This window comes from Phascolarctos cinereus, unplaced genomic scaffold (assembly GCF_003287225.1).
Source record: "Phascolarctos cinereus isolate Bilbo 61053 unplaced genomic scaffold, phaCin_HiC Scaffold_726;HRSCAF=1367, whole genome shotgun sequence".
Classification (NCBI taxonomy): domain Eukaryota; kingdom Metazoa; phylum Chordata; class Mammalia; order Diprotodontia; family Phascolarctidae; genus Phascolarctos; species Phascolarctos cinereus.
In genome coordinates, this window is record NW_027556098.1 from 44,891,570 (window position 1) to 44,911,084 (window position 19,515).

General features: G+C 41.2%; 1 protein-coding gene across 1 annotated transcript; it reads left to right on the forward strand.

Annotated features, from left to right (window-relative positions):
- Nucleotides 1-6,101: 6,101 nt before the first annotated feature.
- On the forward strand, nt 6,102-6,296 carry LOC110214823 (keratin-associated protein 19-5-like). The gene has a single exon (XM_020995927.2). The coding sequence runs from the start codon at nt 6,102-6,104 to the stop codon at nt 6,294-6,296; it is 195 nt and encodes a 64-aa protein (XP_020851586.2).
- The last annotated feature ends 13,219 nt before the right edge of the window (nt 6,297-19,515 follow it).

The window sequence follows — 19,515 nt, forward strand, 5'->3', positions numbered from 1 at the left end:
TCTTTCTGGCCCTCACTACCCCATCTCCAGATCCAGTCCAAATCTGCCCTGAACTAACATGCCCACCTGGTGTCTAATTATGTCCTGAATGTGGGATCCTACCTAAACTTATGTTATCAGGAATTCTACATTTTAAAAGTCTATGGCTATACTGTAGTCATTAGAGTATACTTAGAGGCCCTGGTTGCTATCTTTTCACTATCTTTAAAAGGCCTGAACTCTGTTTCCTGACCACCACCACCCCAATCTTCAAAAACAACTGAGCTCTCCAAGGTACTGAGTGAGGTCCTCATGACCTAAACTAATGAATGGCCTCTTCTAAATTTTCCTTCTTCTTAACCTCCCTTCAGCTTTTGACACCACTGACCAGCTGGTGCTCCTGGGTATTTGATAATGTTCTTCTAGCTTGAATTCCTTCCTGGTCACTTTGGCTGACCCACTGTCATATCATTTCATGCCCACTATCTTTGACTGAACCTGAAAGTTGTGTCTCTTTTCTTTTCTTTCCACTATGCTTTTCTCCAGGGGTGAAAGAGTAAATCCTCCTTAGGTTTCAAGACTTTAAGAACCTTCTCTCTGCCACTCACTACCACATCTCTAGATCCAGACCTGGCTCTCTTCTGAACTCCTGTCCCACATTGTGAACTATCTGATTAGAAAATTTCAAATTGATAAACATCTAAAGCCCCCAACTGTAGAACAGATCTCATTTGGCCTCTTCAAAAATACCCTACCTCTTCCCACAGGTATGTGGAGTGTTCAGGGAGGACTAGCACCTCTACAATGGTGGTCTGCTGAGCTCTTTTCAGCACTGTTCATCCACCGTTTGTGTCTATCTGTCACTGAGCCCTCACCTGTGGCTCCAAGAAGCTGTAGCATTCACAGCAGCCACACCTAGGTAAAAACAATTTTGGAGATGGGCTAAACCAGGTTAAGGGTAACCTCAGGGAGATGTCTACCCCAGGCATGTGGAGACTTCCATTAGCAGAATGGGCAGATAAGAACAATTTGTTCCAACAGCCATGAGTGTGTCTGAAACAGGCATTGTAGAGTGCTTAGAAATTGGTCAGACATCGAAGATGCCAAGGTCATCCACTGCATCCCAGGACATTGGCAGTCATCTTGACTTTTGTCTTGCCATTGGACTTCAATGACTCAGTAAGAGAGAGTGAAGTTGATGATTTTGTATAACTCTGCCTCACTTAAATCCAATTCATGCCTAAGTCAAGACATCACCCAATGATGTCATTTGTCCTTTTGGGAAAGGAAGGATGAATAACAACAGCAACAACCTATTCCAAAGTTCTCTACTTCTTTCCAGAACATCAATATCAAGTCAAGAACTGAGGTTCACAGCCTCAGGAAAGTCCTTGACCCCTCACTATCATCACACCTATCTGATCAGTTGATAAAAATTGTCTTTTCTACTTTCACAACATCTCTGGCATCCAAACACTGCTCTCCACTCACACAATACCCTTCTTAGATCAGACCCTCACAATACCTTTCTGCAAGAGCCTTTCATTGGCCTCCCTGCCTCAGTTTTCTTCCTTCTCCATTCAGCTGCCCAAGGCATTTTCCTAAAGCATTCTTCTGATTCCTCTACCCCTCTCACCCCACCCAGCAGGGCACCAATTATCTTGTAACCCCCAGTTGCTTCTTTTTCTATGCTGATTTAAATAGAGACCTCCTTCCAGGCATTTCTCCCTTTTCATGAGCTGGCCCCTTCCTACTTTTCTAGGCTTCACACATTTTGTTATCCTCACCATACTTCATGCCTTTGGCTAAAACAATACATTCCTTCTCTTTGCCTTTGCACTAGTTGGCTGTCCAATCTGCCTGGAATCCTCTCTTCTTTTCACCCTTCTCATTTGACTTTCCTTGGTCCAATAGAATCTCAGCTTTAATCCCACCTGTTGCAAGTTTCCCCTGCTAGCTTGTGCCTTTGCCTCTGCCTCTGAGATATTCTCCCTACACTCTCTGTTTGTCATAGATGCCTTGCTGTTTTCATATTCTCACCAGCCTTAGAACTTTGGAGCAGCCTGATGAAAGGGACTCTGTTGGCATTTTTTGTATCCCTAGCTCTGAGCACAATGGCTGGCACAATGCAAACATTGGAGGACTGGTTTGTGCATGGATTGATTTTGGAATGGTTGATCGACTGAGCTATTCCATACAGTTGTGCCCCAAGACTACCTCAACTCCAACCTGAAACTAGTGTGATTCTGTCACTTGAGTCTCAAGAAGCACTTATTAAAAGAGACAGGATTTCATAGCCTGTCTCAAGAATCAAAAGATCAAGATGGCAAGCCTAATGAAAGAAGGACAATGCCACCCAGGAGAGAGCTGCCATGAAGTCTGAGTTAGGCACCAGCCACGCTAACAATACAGACTTTGGCAACAATATAATCATTTCTCATTATAAGAATAAAATAATTTCAGCCTTCTCAGAGAAACAACAAATTGAGAGAAAATACCCTTAATGAGCTAGAGTGATTGTTTTAATGGAACAAAAAATGAAAAGAATGTGATATTGCCTTCGCAATTTCATTAATGTGAGTGATGCAATTCTGAAATAGATCTGCCACACCTCCAGCTGGATGTATATAAAAGTTCCCTGCATCTGGTGCCATACTCACTCACCACTTCTCATTGACATCAATTCAAATCCGTGAATCCTGACAAAATGAGCTACTCTAAGGGCAGCTGTTATAGAGGCCTGGGCTATGGCTATGGCACTGGTTATGGCTGTGGATGTGGCAGCTTCCGTGGCCTAGGCTATGGCCTTGGCGGCTATGGCTGTGGAAGCCTGGGCTATGGTGGCTATGGCTATGGAGGCCTGGGCTATGGTGGCTATGGCTATGGCTGCTACCGCCCATCTTGCTGTGGAAGGTATTCTTCCTGTGGCTTCTATTGAAAAGCCGCTTCTTTCTGAGCTGTCCTGGAATCCCGGGTTTAAAGCTAATTCCATAGCATGTAAGGACATCGTTGTATCAGCCTCTTCTGCTGGGTGGCATGGGAGAGCTATCACAAGAGAGACTTGCAATCCCTATTGGAGCACTCGGGCAGTGAAGTGGCAGGAGTTAAGAAGCAGCAGGACCCATCCTTCTTGGAAATGATGCAGAATCTCACCTGTCATGAGGGAGATTGCTCTCTCAACAGCAACTCATTTCCAGCAAGTTTGCCCAAATCTTACATGCCACAGCTGGAATGCCTGTTACAATGTTCTAATAAACTTCTTTCACTGTCTTAGCAAAACCATTTTCATGTCTCCTTCTTGACCTCACTGTGCTTGGGTTTCAGCCTCACATTATGAAGAGATTTTCAATTTTGACCTATGCTTATATGCCATTACAGATTTATTCTCCAATTCATCTTTTGCAATGAAAAGATACTGTTCTAGATTTCTATTGAAATAATATATTATTTTCTTGTTATATGTCTTTCTAAAATTTGATTTCTGTAGGACTTCAATTTTAGTACTCCACAATGTTCAGCCCCCAACTTTTTCACCTGTTTCCCTTCTCCAATGTCCTTGGTGCACACAGAGAGAGATTTCATCTTTGAGGTTTCAAAAAGATTGACATGTTCAGGGCCTCATGTTCATGGTTTATGACCTCCAGATCCAAAGTGTCTCTAATGACTGCCAGAATTTAGCCTATACCTTATCTACCTGTCTTTCACCATTTTCTTATTATCAAGCAATTTGAAGTTTTGTAGCACAGCACAAGTCAATGGCACAACATAAAGACTACAGAAGGGAACCATACACCAAGTCTCAAAGTTGTCATGGAAACTTTCCCTTTGGGTGTTTGTCATCTCCTCCAGCCACCTGCATTGTTGATTCAACTTGCAACATTGCCCTCAAGCTAAATCCTGCCTTTCAACAGGGGAAGTAGACTCATTGCTTTATGGGTGTCCTGCAAATCAAACACCTGGGCTCTCTAAGCAACTCAACTCCCGGGAAAAGAGACCATTTGTTTTGCTGCTCCACAACAGGCCTTGGGGCCTTTGGATTCCTCAGCTCCATAAATCAACCTGTCCTTTGTAATCCTGTGTCTCAGAGGGGTTCTTGGGAAGAAAACCAGAGCTTAGCACTCTGCCGGGCACGTAGTAGGTGCTCAATAAATGTTTATTAATTAAACTTGTGTTTCAGACAGTGGAGGAAATAGTACAAGTGCTACTACCAACAGATCTCATCCCTTTTACTTCTTTTTAGTTTATAATGAATTTCTAAATTAAATACAAAAAATATATATATATATATATATATATATATATGCATGTGTATATATATATATAATTTCTGTTACTATATATTATTCCATATCACTATTCTCCATTCACAAAAAAAAAAATTATTTGTTTCTATGGATACACTAGTTTGTTTTTTTTTACAGAAATTCCCTAAGCAGTGTCATTTCATTCACTTCTCAAAGCACATTTCCAAACGATTTACCAATCCTTTACCAGGAGGCATTCTTTGGAGATCACTTTAGTGAAAAATTAATCCTTCAGGAAGAAAATCATTTCTCTCTTTGACACCTCTCCACTCACACAATACCCCCCTTAGATCAGACCCTCACAACACCTTTCTACAAAAGCCTTTCATTGGCCTCTCTGCCTCAGTTTTCTTCCTTCTCCACTCAGCTGCCCAAGGCTTTTTCCTAAAGCATTCTTCTGATTCCTCTACCTCTGTCACCAGTAGGTGCCCAGCAGGGCATTAATTATTGGAGTACTATTTAATTCTCTTTAAGAAAGTTGAAAATAGGGGCAGCTAGGTGGCACAGTGGATAGAGCACCAGCCCTGAAGTCAGGAGCACCTGAGTTCAAATCCAGCCTCAGATCAAACACTTGACACTTACTAGCTGTGTGACCCTAGGCAAATCACTTAACCCCCAATTGCCTAAAAAAATAAAAAAATTTTGAAAAAAAGAAAGTTGAAAATCAGTTTATGAGGGCAAAATGGCAACTCTGGATCCACGTTCCCCCACAAGAACAGACATGATGTATTTGGTGCTTGTACCACACAGTGGCATTTAAAACAGCTGAAAAGAGTTACCACTAACCCCTGAGTGGCCTCCAAGCTCAAGATTCCCAGTTCCTTCAAGTAAATGTCCTAGGACCTAAACTGGAGACCTGGTCTGGAACTTAAAGGTCAGCCATGCACTGAGCAGTGCAAGTTGCATGTCCTTTCTGCTTTCTTTTGCACTGACGGCTGTTGACCCTGCCCAGAATTCTCCCCTCTTTTTGCCCCTACCCTCTGATTTTCTCTGGTCTGGTAGAATCTTAGCTCTAATCCTAACTGTGGCCAAGTGGCCTTACCCTTTCTCCCACTGGTTTGTGCCTCTGCCTCTGTGATCTACTATCAATTCTCCATGTTTATGGCAGGTGCCCTGGTGTTTTCATGTTCTCATTGGCCTTAGAACCCTGTCCAGAGGACAGGGAATCTGTTGACATTTCTTTGTATTCCCATCGCTGAGTACAGAAGCTAGCACAATGCAAACACTGAGAATGCAGTTTGTTCTTCAGGTGCTTTTGGAATGATTGATTGACCTATATTACATATAGTTGTGCCCCATTACCATTTCAACTCCAAGGTGAAATTTTCGTGAATTGTTTTGTCACTTCAGTTCCCAGAAATACTTATTAAAAGAGACAGGATTCCATAGCCTGTCTAAAGAACCAGAAGGCCAGGCTGACAAGTATAATGAATGGAAGGACAGTGACATCTGGGAGAGGGCAGCCATGCAAGTATGGGTAGGGCACCAGCCACATTAACCACATAAGCTTTGGTAGCACTATAATCATTTTTCATTATAAGAATGAGATCCTGGCAAAGCCTTCTCAGAGAAGTAGTAGCTCTCAGAGAAAAAGCAAATCAAGAGAAACACCCTTAATGAGCTGAAAGAATTATTCTCAAGAAACAAACAAAGATAATGTGATTTTGCCCTGGTAATTTGATTAATGAGAATTATGCAATTCAGAAATGAGTCTGCGATACCTCCTGCTGGAAAAGTATAAAAGTCCCTGTGCACATGTGCTGTACACACTCACACAATCTACCTCAATATCCATCCGAATCTGTGAAGCCTGACACAATGAGTTATTATGGCAGCTACTATGGGGGCCTGGGCTATGGCTATGGCTCTGGTTATGGCTGTGGATGTGGCAACTTCCGTGGCCTAGGCTACGGCTTTGGTGGCTATGGCTATGGAGGCCTAGGCTATGGTGGCTATGGCTATGGCTGCCGCCCATTTTGCTATGGAAGGTATTATTCTTCTGGCTTCTACTGAAAAACCATTTGTTCCAAGTCTGTCGTGGAATCCTTGTCTGACCCAGCTTGGCATAATTCCATGGCATTATAAGGTCATCACATTCCGTCTGCCTCTATAGCTGGGTGGCATAGGAGAGCTACTACAAGAGCTGAAGTGGCAGAGACTGAGAAGCAGCAGGACCCATCCTTCTGGGAAATGCTGTACTACCTCACCTTTCATGCGAGAAACTCCCCCAATGCCAGCTCATTTCCAGCAAGTTTGCTCAGCTCTGATATACCACAGCTGAGGTGTCTGTTACAACTTTATAATAAACTTGTTTCTTTGACTTAGCAAAACTGTTTTCATCTCTCTTCCTTGAAGTCCCTGTACTCAGGTTTCAGTCTCATACAGTGAAGATATTGCTGTTTAAAAAAATCACTATTTCCTTATTAAATGTCTTTCTAAAATTGAAGTTCTTTTGTTGTTGTTCAGTTGTTTCAGTCATGTCCAATTCTTCATGACCCTATTTGGGGTTTTCTTGGAAAGGATATGAGAGTGGTTTGCCATTTCCTTTTCTAGACCATTTTACAGATGAGGAATGGAGGCAAACAGGGTTAAGTGACTTGCCTAAGGTCCCCTAGACATCCCAAAGCCCCCAAGTCTAGAACATAGCTCCTCACCCTACTTCTTCAAAAGCAGTCTACCTCTTTACTACTTAATAGCACCTGCCTGCTGCCAGGAACTCAGATTCAGACCCCCAGAGACATGTTTAAAAATTCTCTGTCATTTCACCTATCAAACCAGTTGGCAAAACTTGTCTTTTCTACCTGAACCATGTCCCTGGAATACTTATCCTACTTTCCACTTGTACAGTCTCCATCTTAGATCAGGACCTCACAACGTCTCTCTGCAAAGGCCTTGTGATTGCCCCCCTCACCTCAATCCCCTTTGTAGCACAATCCATCCTCCACTCAGCTGCCCAAGGGATTTCCTAAAACATTCATCTTACTCCTCAGCCCCTCCAACATTCAAAAGCCACAGACTGCGTGTTATCTGGTAAATTCTTGTTGCCTCCTGTTATGTGCTAGTGCAAATTGATACTGTTGTCTAGTCTTTTACCCTCTTTGTAAACTAGCCTCTTCCCTTTACAATCTTGGTATAGTTTATTTCCCTCTCCACATTTTATATTCTGTCCCTTGAAAGCTTTCCCAGAAATGATAAACTGCATATCCCTGTTCCTTGTCTTGCTAATCAACCTGCCCAGACTGTTCTCCTTTCTTTTCTCTTCCCCTCTGATTTTCCCTGCTCCCTTTGAGTATCAGCTCTAATCCTACCTGTAACAAGTGTTGTTACCACTTTTCACATCTGTGATCTCCAATCAGCTCTCCATGTTTGTGACAGTTCTCATTGATCTTGGAATTTTAGAGCTGCCCAGGGACAAGAACTCTGTTGATGCTTCTTTGTATCCCCAGCACTGAACACAGTTGTTGGCACATTGCAAACACTGGAGAAGTGCTTGGGATGCTTTCAGAATGGTAGTTTGATTGACCTATTCCATACATTGGTGCTTAACCATCATCTCAATTTCAACGTGAAACTTGTGGGATCCTGTTAATTTGGTCTCAAACAGCACTGATTAAAAGACACAGGATTCAACCACCTACCTAAGGAGTCAGAAGGCCAGGGTGACAACCATGATGGAAGAAGGACAGTGCCACCCAGGAGATGGCTGTCATGAAGCCTGGGTAGGGCACCGGTACCATAAATTATATAGGCTTTGACAACACTATAATCATTTCTCATTACAGGAACAAGATCATGGCAGAGCCTTCTCAAAGAAATATCACATGGAGAGAAAACACTCTTAATGGGCTGGATGAATTGTTCTTAGGGAATGAAAAATAAGAAGAATGTGATGTTTCTCTGACAAGTTTATTAATTGGAAATGTGCATTTCTGCTGAGAATCTATGAGGTCTCCTGCTGGAAGGGTCTAGAAGTCCCTATGCAGATCATATTAAACACACTCACACAACCTATCCTTGACATCCATCCAACTGAGTGAATCCTGACACAATGTGCTACTATGGCAGCTGCTACTGGAGCCTGGGCTGTGGCTACAGTTCTGGTTATGGCTGTGGCTGTGGAAGCCTAGGTTATGGTAGCTATGGATATGGCTACTGCCAGCCATCTTACTGTGGAAGGTTTTATTCCTACGACTTCTCCTAAAAACTCTTTGCTCCATGGCTGTCATGGAATCCTTGTTCCCACCATGCTCTGGGATAATTCCATGGCTTTGTAAAAACATCAAATTTCATCAGCCTATATGGCTGATGGTTGGCATAGGAGAGTTACCATAAGAGGGTCTTGGAATCCCTATGGATCACCCAGAGCAGCCAAGTGGCACGAAACAATGAGCAAGATGACTTTCCCTCTGGGAAGTCATGCAGAGTCTCTCCTTTAATGAAGGAGATTCCCCCAACAACAACTTATTTCCAGTACGTTTGCTCAGCTTTGATTTAACCCAGATGAAGTATGTGTTAAGATGTTCTAATAACCTTGTTTCACTAGCTTAGCAAAGCTATTTTCCCCAGGGGGCAGCTAAGTGGTGCAGTGGATAGAGCACTGGCCTTGACTGGCCTTGGAGTCAGAAGGTCCAGGGTTCAAATCTGGCCTCAGACACATAATACTTACTAGTTGTGTGACCCTGGGCAAGTCACTTAACCCTGATTGCCTCACCCCAAAAAAAAACCCTTTTTCCCCACTTCTCCTTGATCTCACTGTTCTTGGGTTTTGGCGTCATACTGTGAAGAGATGTTCAATTTTGACCTACTCTTCTGTATCACTGAAGACATCCTCCAGTTCTTCTGCAATGAAGTGATAGCTCTCCATTTTGAATAATATTCAAAAAATGTTATTTCCTTAAATTTTAGTGTTTTGTAATATCCAGGTTTCAACTTTACCAATATCAAGACATTTCCCTCTATAGCCCATGCCACCTCTCTCACTCTGTGTGCTCATATTGATAAGGTTTTTATATTCAAGGTTTCTCAAAGATTCATACATTCATCACCTGCTACTCACAGTTCATCACTTCCAGATCCAAGGGTCCCTGATGACTCTCGGAATGTGGATTAGCCCATTATTTGTCTACTTGTCTTTCACCACTTTGTTATCACTCACCAATTTGAAGTTGTGGAGAACTGCATAAGTAAATGGCACACCACAAAGATGACAGGAAAAGTCATAGCTTTGACCCAGCAATAGCACTTCTAGGGCTATAGCCCAGAGAGATCATACAAATGGGAAAAGGACCCACACGTACAAAAATATTTATAGCAGCTCTTTTTGTGGTGGCAAAGAATTGGAAATTGAGGGGATGCCCATCAATTGGGGAATGGCTGAACAAGTTGTGGTATATGGATGTAATGGAATACTATTGTGCTATAAGAAATGATGAGTAGGCAGATTTCAGAAAAACCTGGAAAGATTTGTATGGTCTGATGCTGAGTGAAGTGAGCAGGAGAACATTGTACACAGTAACAGCCACATTATGCAATGACTAATATTGATAGACTTAACCCTTCTCAATAATACAAAGATCTAAGATATCTCCAAAGGCCTCATGATGGAAAATGCTATCCACATACGAAGAAAGAGCTATGGAGCTTGAATGCAGATCGAATCATACTATTTGCTATTTTTTTCTTCTATTGTGTTTTGTTTCCTCTTTCTGGTGGTCCTCCTGTTGGTTCTAATTCTTACCTACAACATCACTAATGTGAAAATATGTTCAATAGGAATGTATATGTATAGCCTATATCAGATTGCATGCCATCTTGGGGAGGAAGGTAGGGAGGAATAGGAAGAAAAATTTAAAACTCAAAAGCCTATGGAAGTGATTGTTGATAATTCAAAATAAATTATTTTTTAAAAAAAGAAGAGTCATTTACCAGGCCTGAAGGTAGTGATGAAACTGTATCCTTCTGATGGGTCCCATCTCCTCCAGCCAAATGCAGAGCCAGTCCACTTCACAGCACTGCCCTTGAGCTGAGGCCCTTCCATCCACAAGAGAAGAAGACTAATTTTTAAAGAATGTCTCTCAAATCCCTCAAACCCCTGAACTCCCTGATGAATTCAAACTCCCAGGGAAAAGGAATATCAGCTTTACTGCTCCACAGACTGGCTTTGGACTTTTGGTTCCCAAAATCGTGTCTTTCAGGTAGTCCTTGGGAAGAAAGCCTGAGCTTAGCACTCTACCTGGCACACAGTAGGAACTTAATAAATGTTTACTGATTAAAATGTGGTTGATTGAACTGGTGTTTCAGGCAGTGGAGGAAACGCCATAAGTGATACTACCAATACATTGTATGCCTCTTGCAGTTTATCTTAAAATGAATGACTACATACACTGCTCCTGGCCCTTATTTTCCATTCACAAAAAGCATGTATGTTTCTGTGGATCCAATGGCTTTTCAAGGGAAATGTCCTCAGTAGACTCATTCCATTTAATTCCTCCCAAAACATATCTCCAAATGATTCATCAATCGTTTTCTGGGAGACATCCTATGAAGATCATTTCAGTGGAAACTAATCCTCCAGGAAAAAGGTGATTTTTCTATTTCACTGCTCTCAGTGGGAAAAGAACAATTCATTCTCTGTAGCAAAGCTGAAATAAGTTTATGGGGGAGAAGATCACCTATCAATCCAAGTTGTCTCACATGGAAACAAATAAAATATTTGTACTTCATGGTAGCCTTAAAAAAACTTTAAGAAAACAGGCAAAATCCCCTCAGTGTCCTCCAAGCCCAAGAGTTCCAGTATCTTCAAAGGAATATCATAAGCCCTGAGATGGAAGCCCTTCTTCCAAATGAGCTGTAACCCTCTAAATGGTCTATAGCTCAGCCAAAGACCAGCCATGCACTGAGCAGTGCACTTTCCAGTTGCACTATCACCTCTGTTTTCCTGAAATCTAGTTTCTTATGCTCCTCTTCATGCAATCTCAAAATCACAATGGAACATCTGCGTCCTATTAAGCATCCTATACAGCATCCCGTTAAGATTACTTATCTGTTAGAGTGAAGTTTTGAGAGATTTAGAAACTGGAAAGGAGATGCGATGTCTATTGCTGTTCCATCTATTTTGACTTCATTTTTCACATGATCAGTTACAGTCTTTCTGAGACACTCCACAACCAGAGAACTACAGCCTGCCTTCTCTTCTCTTTGTACACTGTCTCAGTTAGTAACATCCTCATCTGTCATGGACTCAGTTGCTTCCTCTCTGACACTCACTACCACATCTCAAATGCCAGAATAGCATTTCACCAGAACTCACTTGACAAGATGGCTGTCTGCCTATGCCTAAATGCATGAGCCTACCCAAACTCAAACTAGCAACACTTCCCAGTACTTCCACATTTAAAAAGTCCATGACTGTACTGCAATCAATGGAACCTACTTAGAGTGCTTCCCGGCACTCTTTTCACTGACTTAGAAGATCCTAGAAATCAGGTTCCTGACCCTAACATTCTTTTCTTTCCTCTCAACTAATCTCTTTCTTGTGATGAGAGAGTACACCTTACTGTTTGCAGGGCTTCAGGGTCCCTCTCTCTCTTTGTCTCTCTCTGTCTCTCTCTGTGTCTCTGTGTCTGTGTCTGTCTGTCTGTCTGTCTGTCTGTCTGTCTCTCTCTCTCTCTCTCTCTCTCTCTCTCTCTCTCTCTCTCTCTCTCTCTCATTCACTGTTTCATCTCTAGATACAGGCAAAAATCTCTCCTGAGCTCCAGTCCGATTGGACAATTTCAACTTTATGTCCCCTACGTATCTCAAAAGAAAAAAAATAAACACCACTACCAACAACAACTCTACAACAGATCTCCTCATCCTGCCTCTTCAAAAGCAACCTATCTATTCAAAACTTCTTTATAGCTTTTAGGACAACTGTCATCAAGCTGGGGAAACAGGTTCACAGACTCAGGGAAGGCCTTGACCACTCTGTATCATCATACCTATCCAGTCAGTGGGCAAAACGTCTCCTTTTTGTCTTCCCAAAATCTCTGGAATCCAAACACTTCTTTTTACTTACACAGTCACCATATTAGATCAGCCTTCACTGCCCTTTTGATTGATCTCCCTGCCTTGATTTTCTTCCTAGCTAGATCCATCCTCTGATCACCTGATCAAGGGATTGTCCTAAAATATTTTTCTAACTCCTTTCCCACTTTAACTACCCAAAATCCCAAATCACTGCACCAATAAGCTTGTAAACTACAGTTGTTTCTTCTTTTGTACCCTTTTCATCAGCTGACCCCTTCCTATCATTACAGTTCTCAGTATGCTTGATTCTCCTGCGCACACTTTATAGTCCTGCCCAATGTAGCCTACCTGCTTTTGATCAGACAATGAATTTTATGTCACTTAAGCTAGACTTAGCACTGGTTGGTTGTCTACCCTCCCAAGAATTCTCTCTTCTCTCCTCCTGTCACCTCTGACTTTCCCTGGTCCAAGAGAGTCTCAAGTCTAATCGAATACATGGCACACTGCCTTATCTCATTGCTGCAGGGGCATGTGCCTTTGCCTCTGAGGTCTTCTCCCATCAATTCCCCATGTTTGTGGCAAACGTCTTGTTGCTTTCATGCTTTCGCTGTTTTTCCAACTTTAAAGCTTCCTGAGGACAGGGACTCTGGTGACCTTTCTTTATATCCCTATCTCTGAGGACAATGGCTGGTAAACATTGGGAGATGGTTTGTGTTTTAGTGCATTTGGAATGGTTTTTTGATTCACTAATTCCAAACATTTTCCCCCACAGTTATTTCAACTCCAACCTGAAACTTGCTGTCACTTCATTCTCAAACAACATGGCTCAAAAGAGACAGAATTCAAAAGCATGCCTAAGGAATCATAAGGTCAAGTCATCAGTCTGTGAAATGAGGACAAGGTCATAATGTCCCAGGAGAGGGCTGTCATAAAGACTGGGTAGAACACCAGCCACATTAACTACATAAGGTTTGGTGACATTACAATTATTTCTAATGAGAAGCATGAGATCCTTGTTGGAGTCTTCATAGTGAAACAGCAAATTAAGAAAAAACACCCTTAACGAGCTGAAGAAATTCTTCTCAGACAACAAATAATGACAAGAATGTGATTCTGCCCAGGCAAGTCCATTAGTGGGAATTATGCAGTTCTGGAATGAGTCTGCCACACCCCCTGCTGGAAGTATATAAAAGTCCCTGTGCAGATGGTGCCATGCACACTCACTCAAACTAAACCCTGACATCCATCCAAATCTGTGAATCTTGACACAATGAGCTACTACGGTGGCTATTATGGGGTCTGGGCTATGGTTATGGTTCTGGTTATGGCTGTGGATGTGGCAGCTTCCATGGCCTAGGCTGTGGCTTTGGCGGCTATGGCTATGGCAGCCTGGGCTATGGTGGCTATGGCTGTGGCTGTTACCGCCCATCTTGCGGGGGAAGGTATTATTCTTCTGGCTTCTACTGAAAAAACACCTGCTCCTGCAGTGTCACAGAATCCTTGTCCATCTCTGTGGCTAATTCTATGGCACTATAAGGACATCACATTCCATCTGCCTCTACAATGGGTGACATAGGGAAGGTACCACAAATGGTCTTAGAATCCCTCTGGAGCACTCAGGGCAGGGAAGTGACAGGGACTGAAAAGCAGCAGGTCCCTTCCTTCTGGGAAATGATGCAGAATCTCTCCTTTCATGAGGAAGATACACCCAATGACATTTCTAGCAAGTTTGCTCAGCTCTGATATACCGTGAAGGAGATATCTGTTATGATTTTCTAACAAACTTCTTTCATTCATTAACAAAACTGTTTTCACATCTCCTCCTTAACCGCCTCCCTCTATATGAGTTTCAACCTCACACCATGAAGAGATTTTCAATCTTGACTTACACTTGTGTGTCATTGCAAAAGATTTAGTTTCCAATGCATCTTTTGTAATGAAGGGATAACTCTCCAGATTTCTATTGAAAAAAGCTTATTATTTTCTTATTTAAATGTCTTTTAAAATTTGAATTCTGTGGTACTTAAATTACAGAATTTCATAACTTCCAGGCCCCACTTTACTAAAAATTAAAGAACTTATCCCTATAAGCCATGGCCCCTTCTCCCACATTCTGTATGCATGTTGATAGAGTTTTTATCTTTAAAATTTCTTTAAAAATTCACATTTGTCACCTCATGCTCATAGTTCATCACTTCCAGATCCAAATGATCCCTGATGACTGTCAGAATGTGAGTTAGCCCAGTGATTTTTAGTTATCTTCCACTCCTTTGTTATCACCTACCAATATGAAGTTTGGGAGCATAATACAAGTGAATGGCACACCACAAAAATGGGAGAAGAGAGGCATACATCAAGCCTGAAGGTTATGATGAAACCATCCCTTCTGATGGATCACGTCTCTTCCAACAAATTACATAGCCAGTCCAGCTCACAACACTGCCCTCAACAAGCTGAGACTCTCCTATCCATGAGGGAAGTAGACTAATTTTTAAAGAACATCTCTCAAACACCTAAACTCTCTAATCAATTCAAACTCTTAGGGAAAGTATCTGCTTTACTGCTTCACAGTCTGTCTTTGGACTTTTGGCCCTCAAAAGCATGTCCCTCAGAACATTCCTTGGGAAGTAAGCTAGAGCTAGATACTCTTCCTGGCCAAAAGTAGGAGCTTAACCAACTTTTATAGATTGAAATGTTTATTGATTGAACTAGCATTTTAGACAGTGGAGGAAACTCTGCAAGTGCTACTACCAATGGACCTTATATCTCCTTATATTTATCCTAAAATGAATATCTATTACTGTATTTAGTATTTTTTATTTTTTTTCCAGTTATATGGGGAAACAATTTTTAACATTCATTTTTAAAACTTTGAGTTTCAAATTCTCTCCCACCCTTCCTCCCAATCCCACCCTCTTATTGAGAAGTCAAACAATTCTCTGTAGGTTATACATGTGTAGTCATGCAAAAAAATTTCCGTAATAGTCATGTTGTGAAAGAAAATGTAGACCAAAAAAAACTTCAAGAAAAATAAAGTAAAAAAACATATGCTTCAATCTGTAATCAGATACCATCAGTTCTTTCTCTGGAGGTGGATAGCATTTTTCATCATAAGTCCTTCAGAGTTGTCTTGGAACATTGTCTTGCTGAGAATAGCCCATCTTGCTGTGAAAGGTATTATTCTTCTAGCTTCTACTGAAAAAGCACCCACTTCTGTAGTATCATAGATTTCTTGTCTGACCCAGTTTTGGCATAATTCCCTGGCATTATAAGGGCATCACATTCCATTTGCCTCTACAACTGGATAGCAAAGGAAAGCTACCACAAGAGGTCAGTGAATCCCTATGGAGCACTCGGGGAAGGGAAGTGCCAGGGACTGAGAAGCTGCAGGACCTGTCCTTCTGGGAAATGATGCACAATCTCACCTGCCATGAGGGAGACTTCTCCAACAACAATTCATTTCCAGCAAGTTTGCTCAGCTCTGAAATGCCACAGCTGGGGTGTCTGTTATGGTTTTCTAATAAACTTGTTTGACTGTCCCATCAAAAACTGTTTTTGCCTCTCTTCCTTGAAGTCTTTGTATTTGGGTTTCAGCCTCACACTATGAAGACATTTTCAATCTTGACTTGTGTTTGTGTGTCATTGGAGAAAACAGTCTCAGGGCAACTAGGTGGTGCAGTAGATAGAGCACCAGTCCTAGAGTCAGGAGGACCTGAGTTCAAATCTGGCCTCAGACCTTTAACTAGCTGTGTGATTTTGGGCAAGTCACTTAACCCCAATTGCCTCACAAAAAAAAAAAAAGAATGAAATACGAAGATAATCTCCAATTCACCTTTTGCAATGAAGTGGTATCTCTCCAGATTTCTGTTCAAAAAATATTATTTCCTTATTAAATTGCTCTCTAAAATTTCACTTCTGCAGTACTTAAAATACAGTAATTCATAATATCCAAGACCCTATTGTACTCATGGCAAGGCATTTGTTTTTATGAGCCATGGCCCTTCTCCCACATTTTCTGTGCATATTTAGAGTGTTTTTATACTCAAGTTTTCTCAAATATTCACATGTTTATTGCCTCATGCTCACGGTCCATCACTTTCATTCTCAAGTGGTCCCTTGACTGAAAGCATGTGGAATGGCCCAGCGATTTCTAGTTGTCTTCCATCATTTTGTCATTACCCACCAAGTTGAAGTTTTGGAGCACTGTGCAAGTGAATAACACACCATAAAATCTGCAGAAGTCATGTAATAAGCCTGAAGGTCGTCATGCAATCATGCCCTTCTGATGGATCTCATCTCTTCCAGCAAACTACATATCCAGTGCAGCTCACAACATTCAAAGGGCCTCAAGCTGAGGACCTTCCATTCATGGGAGAAGTGGACTAATTTTTAAAACTGTCTCTCAAAGCCCTCAAACACCTGCACTCAAACTCCCAGGGAAAGAGAGTATATCTGCTTTAGTGCTCCATAGCTTGGCTTTGGACCTTTGGCTGCCAAAATCATTTCCCTCACATGGGTCCTTGGGAACAAAGTTAGAGATGACTACTCTTCAAAGCAAATAGTTGGAATTTAATAAATTTTTAACAAAATGTTTATTTCAGGCAATGGAGGAAACACTATAAGTGCTACTACCAATGGATCTTATGCCTCCTGCAGTTTATCTTAAAATGAATGTCTATTAGTGTATATATCACTCCTAGACCTTATTCTCTTTTCACAAAGAAGCATGTATATTTCTATGGATCCACTGGCTTTTCAACAGAAATGCCTTCAGGAGACTTGATCCATTCAATTCTTTCCAAAACATATCTCCAAATGATTCATAAATCCTTTGCCTGGAGACATCCTATGAAGATCACTTCAATGGAAACTAATCCTTCAGGAGGAAAATGATTTATCTCTTTGAAAGGAATAGCAAGTTGTAAATAGCAGATTTACAGTTTCATTTACAATCATCTTTTTTGTTGTACTGTGTTATAGAAATGCTTGTTTTATTCCATAAGTTAAAAATAAAATAAAAATTAATTAATTAATTAAAAAAGAATATCAGAAGGTAAGCTCATCTTAGGCAGACTCCCTTGAGAGCATATTCAGAATAACTCTGGTAGCAGATAGGATGAAATGTATTTGGCCTCAATCCCACATGGTTTTAATTTCTTCAGCCATGAAAATATTTGGAAAGCTTTCCATTCCATCTAGTTTAAAAATTATTAGTGACATTAAATAGGGCAGCTGGGTGACACAGTGGATGGAGTCAGGAGGACTTGGGTCCAAATCCAGCCTCAGACACTGGCTGTGTCAGTGGGCAAGCCTCAGTTTCCCCATATGTAAGGTGAGCTAGAGAAGGAGATGACAAACCACTCTAATGTCTCTGTCAGAAGATCCCGGGGAGGGGGGAGGGTAATTAGTAGTTGGACATGACAGAACAACAAGAACAACAAATGTAACATCTATTAAATATATGATTCTTCAATTTTTATGGGTCAGGATGATTGTTGACAATAGTTTCATCTGTAATGGTGCTCTAGATCCAGTCAAGTTCATTTGTTGAATTCTCAAGGATATTTTGGAGCTCTCACTAATAGTTCTGAGATTTGTTGCTCATTAGTTTATAGAGGATAATGAAATAGCCACCTAACCAGGTCTTTCTAGCTATTTTGTAAATATTAGATTTTTACAACCTGGAGAACAAAAGGGTAATCTAATCAGTTTAAGGTTTTAAAGCTAAGCCCTAGCTAAGTCTATTGTTTCCATAAACACAACTTGGTTCTGATATTATGCATTATAAGTGTTAGAAATCTTCATTCCAAAAGTAAGGCAAATTGATGAAGGACTTTTTTTTTAATAGTTCCCCTTTTATTTACTTTTTTTAAAATTTGATTTTTCAGTGGAAAAAGAGCATTTCATTCTCTGTAACAAAATTGAAAATCAGTTTAAGGGGGTAAAAGACCACCCCTGGATCCAAATTCTCCCAAATAAGAATAAATGAAAAATACTACCTTTACATCATGGTGGCCATTAAAAAAAATCCTAACAGAGCTGGCACAGTATCATGAGTGTTTTCTAAACCTAAGAGTCCCAGTTCCTTCAAAAGAGTCTCATAGGCCCTGAGTTGGAGGGCCTTCTTCCAACTGGTCTGGTCTCCTCTAGATGCTCTACAGCTCAGCCAAAGACCAACTATGTACTGAGTAGTGCAGGTTACAGATGGGCAATCACCTCCATTTTCCTGAATTCCAGTCCTTATGCTCCAATTTATGAAATCTCAAGGTCACAGTAGGATACCTGGCTATCATATGACATCCTGTTGGGCCTCTTTATCCTTTAGAGAGAAGATTTAGAAGATAGGAGGAGAGATGTGATGTTTATTGCTGTACCTACCACTTTGACCACATTTTCTTCTGATCAGTTAAAGTTTTTCTGAGATGTTCTACAACCACAACCTGCCTTCTCTTCTCTCCACTACACCTTCTCAGTTGGTAACATCTTCATCTGCCATGGGCTAGTTCATTATCCTCTATAAACTACTTTCTCTCCATCCCTCACTATCTTATCTCAGGTTTCAGACCAGCATTTCATCTGAACTTGATGGTCCAGCTGGCTGTCTACCTATGCCTGAAATGCATGATCCCACTCAAAATCATATTAACAGGACTTCCCAATACTTCCACACTTAGAAAGTCCATGGCTGTACTACAACCAATGGAGCCATCTCAGGGTCCCTCCTTTCACTGCCTTTGAAAGTCCTAGACATCTAGTTCCTAAAATCAATGTTTATGAGAAACTACTCCTTCCAAAGTGCCTCATGGCCAAAACTAATGGCCTCTTCTGAGTCTTCCTAATCTTGAATTCCCTTTGGCTCTTGAAAATGCTGACTAATTAGTACTCCTGTATAGATTTGACACTGAGGCTGTAGCCCAAATATTCATTTCTTGTGGCATAAGCTGGTCAATAATCTTCTCATCTAACACCTATAGGATGAATCCTAAGGCACTCTCTCCTTTCTTTCCTCTCTACTAAACACTGTCCTATGGAGAAAGAGTAGACCTTCTTAAGCTCTCAGGGGTTCAAGGTACATTCTCTCTCCTCTCTCTCTCTCTTTCTCCCCAATTGCTTCATTGGACAATTTCAATTTGATGTCCCCTACATATCTCAAAAACCTCAATTCTACAACAAATTTCCTCATCCTAACTCTTCAAAAGCAACCTATCTATTCAAAACTTCTCTA

Coding starts and splice junctions, on each gene's coding strand:
- LOC110214823 (XM_020995927.2), top strand. CDS start 6,102: ATGAGTTATTATGGCAGCTACTATGGGGGCCTGGGCTATGGCTATGGC.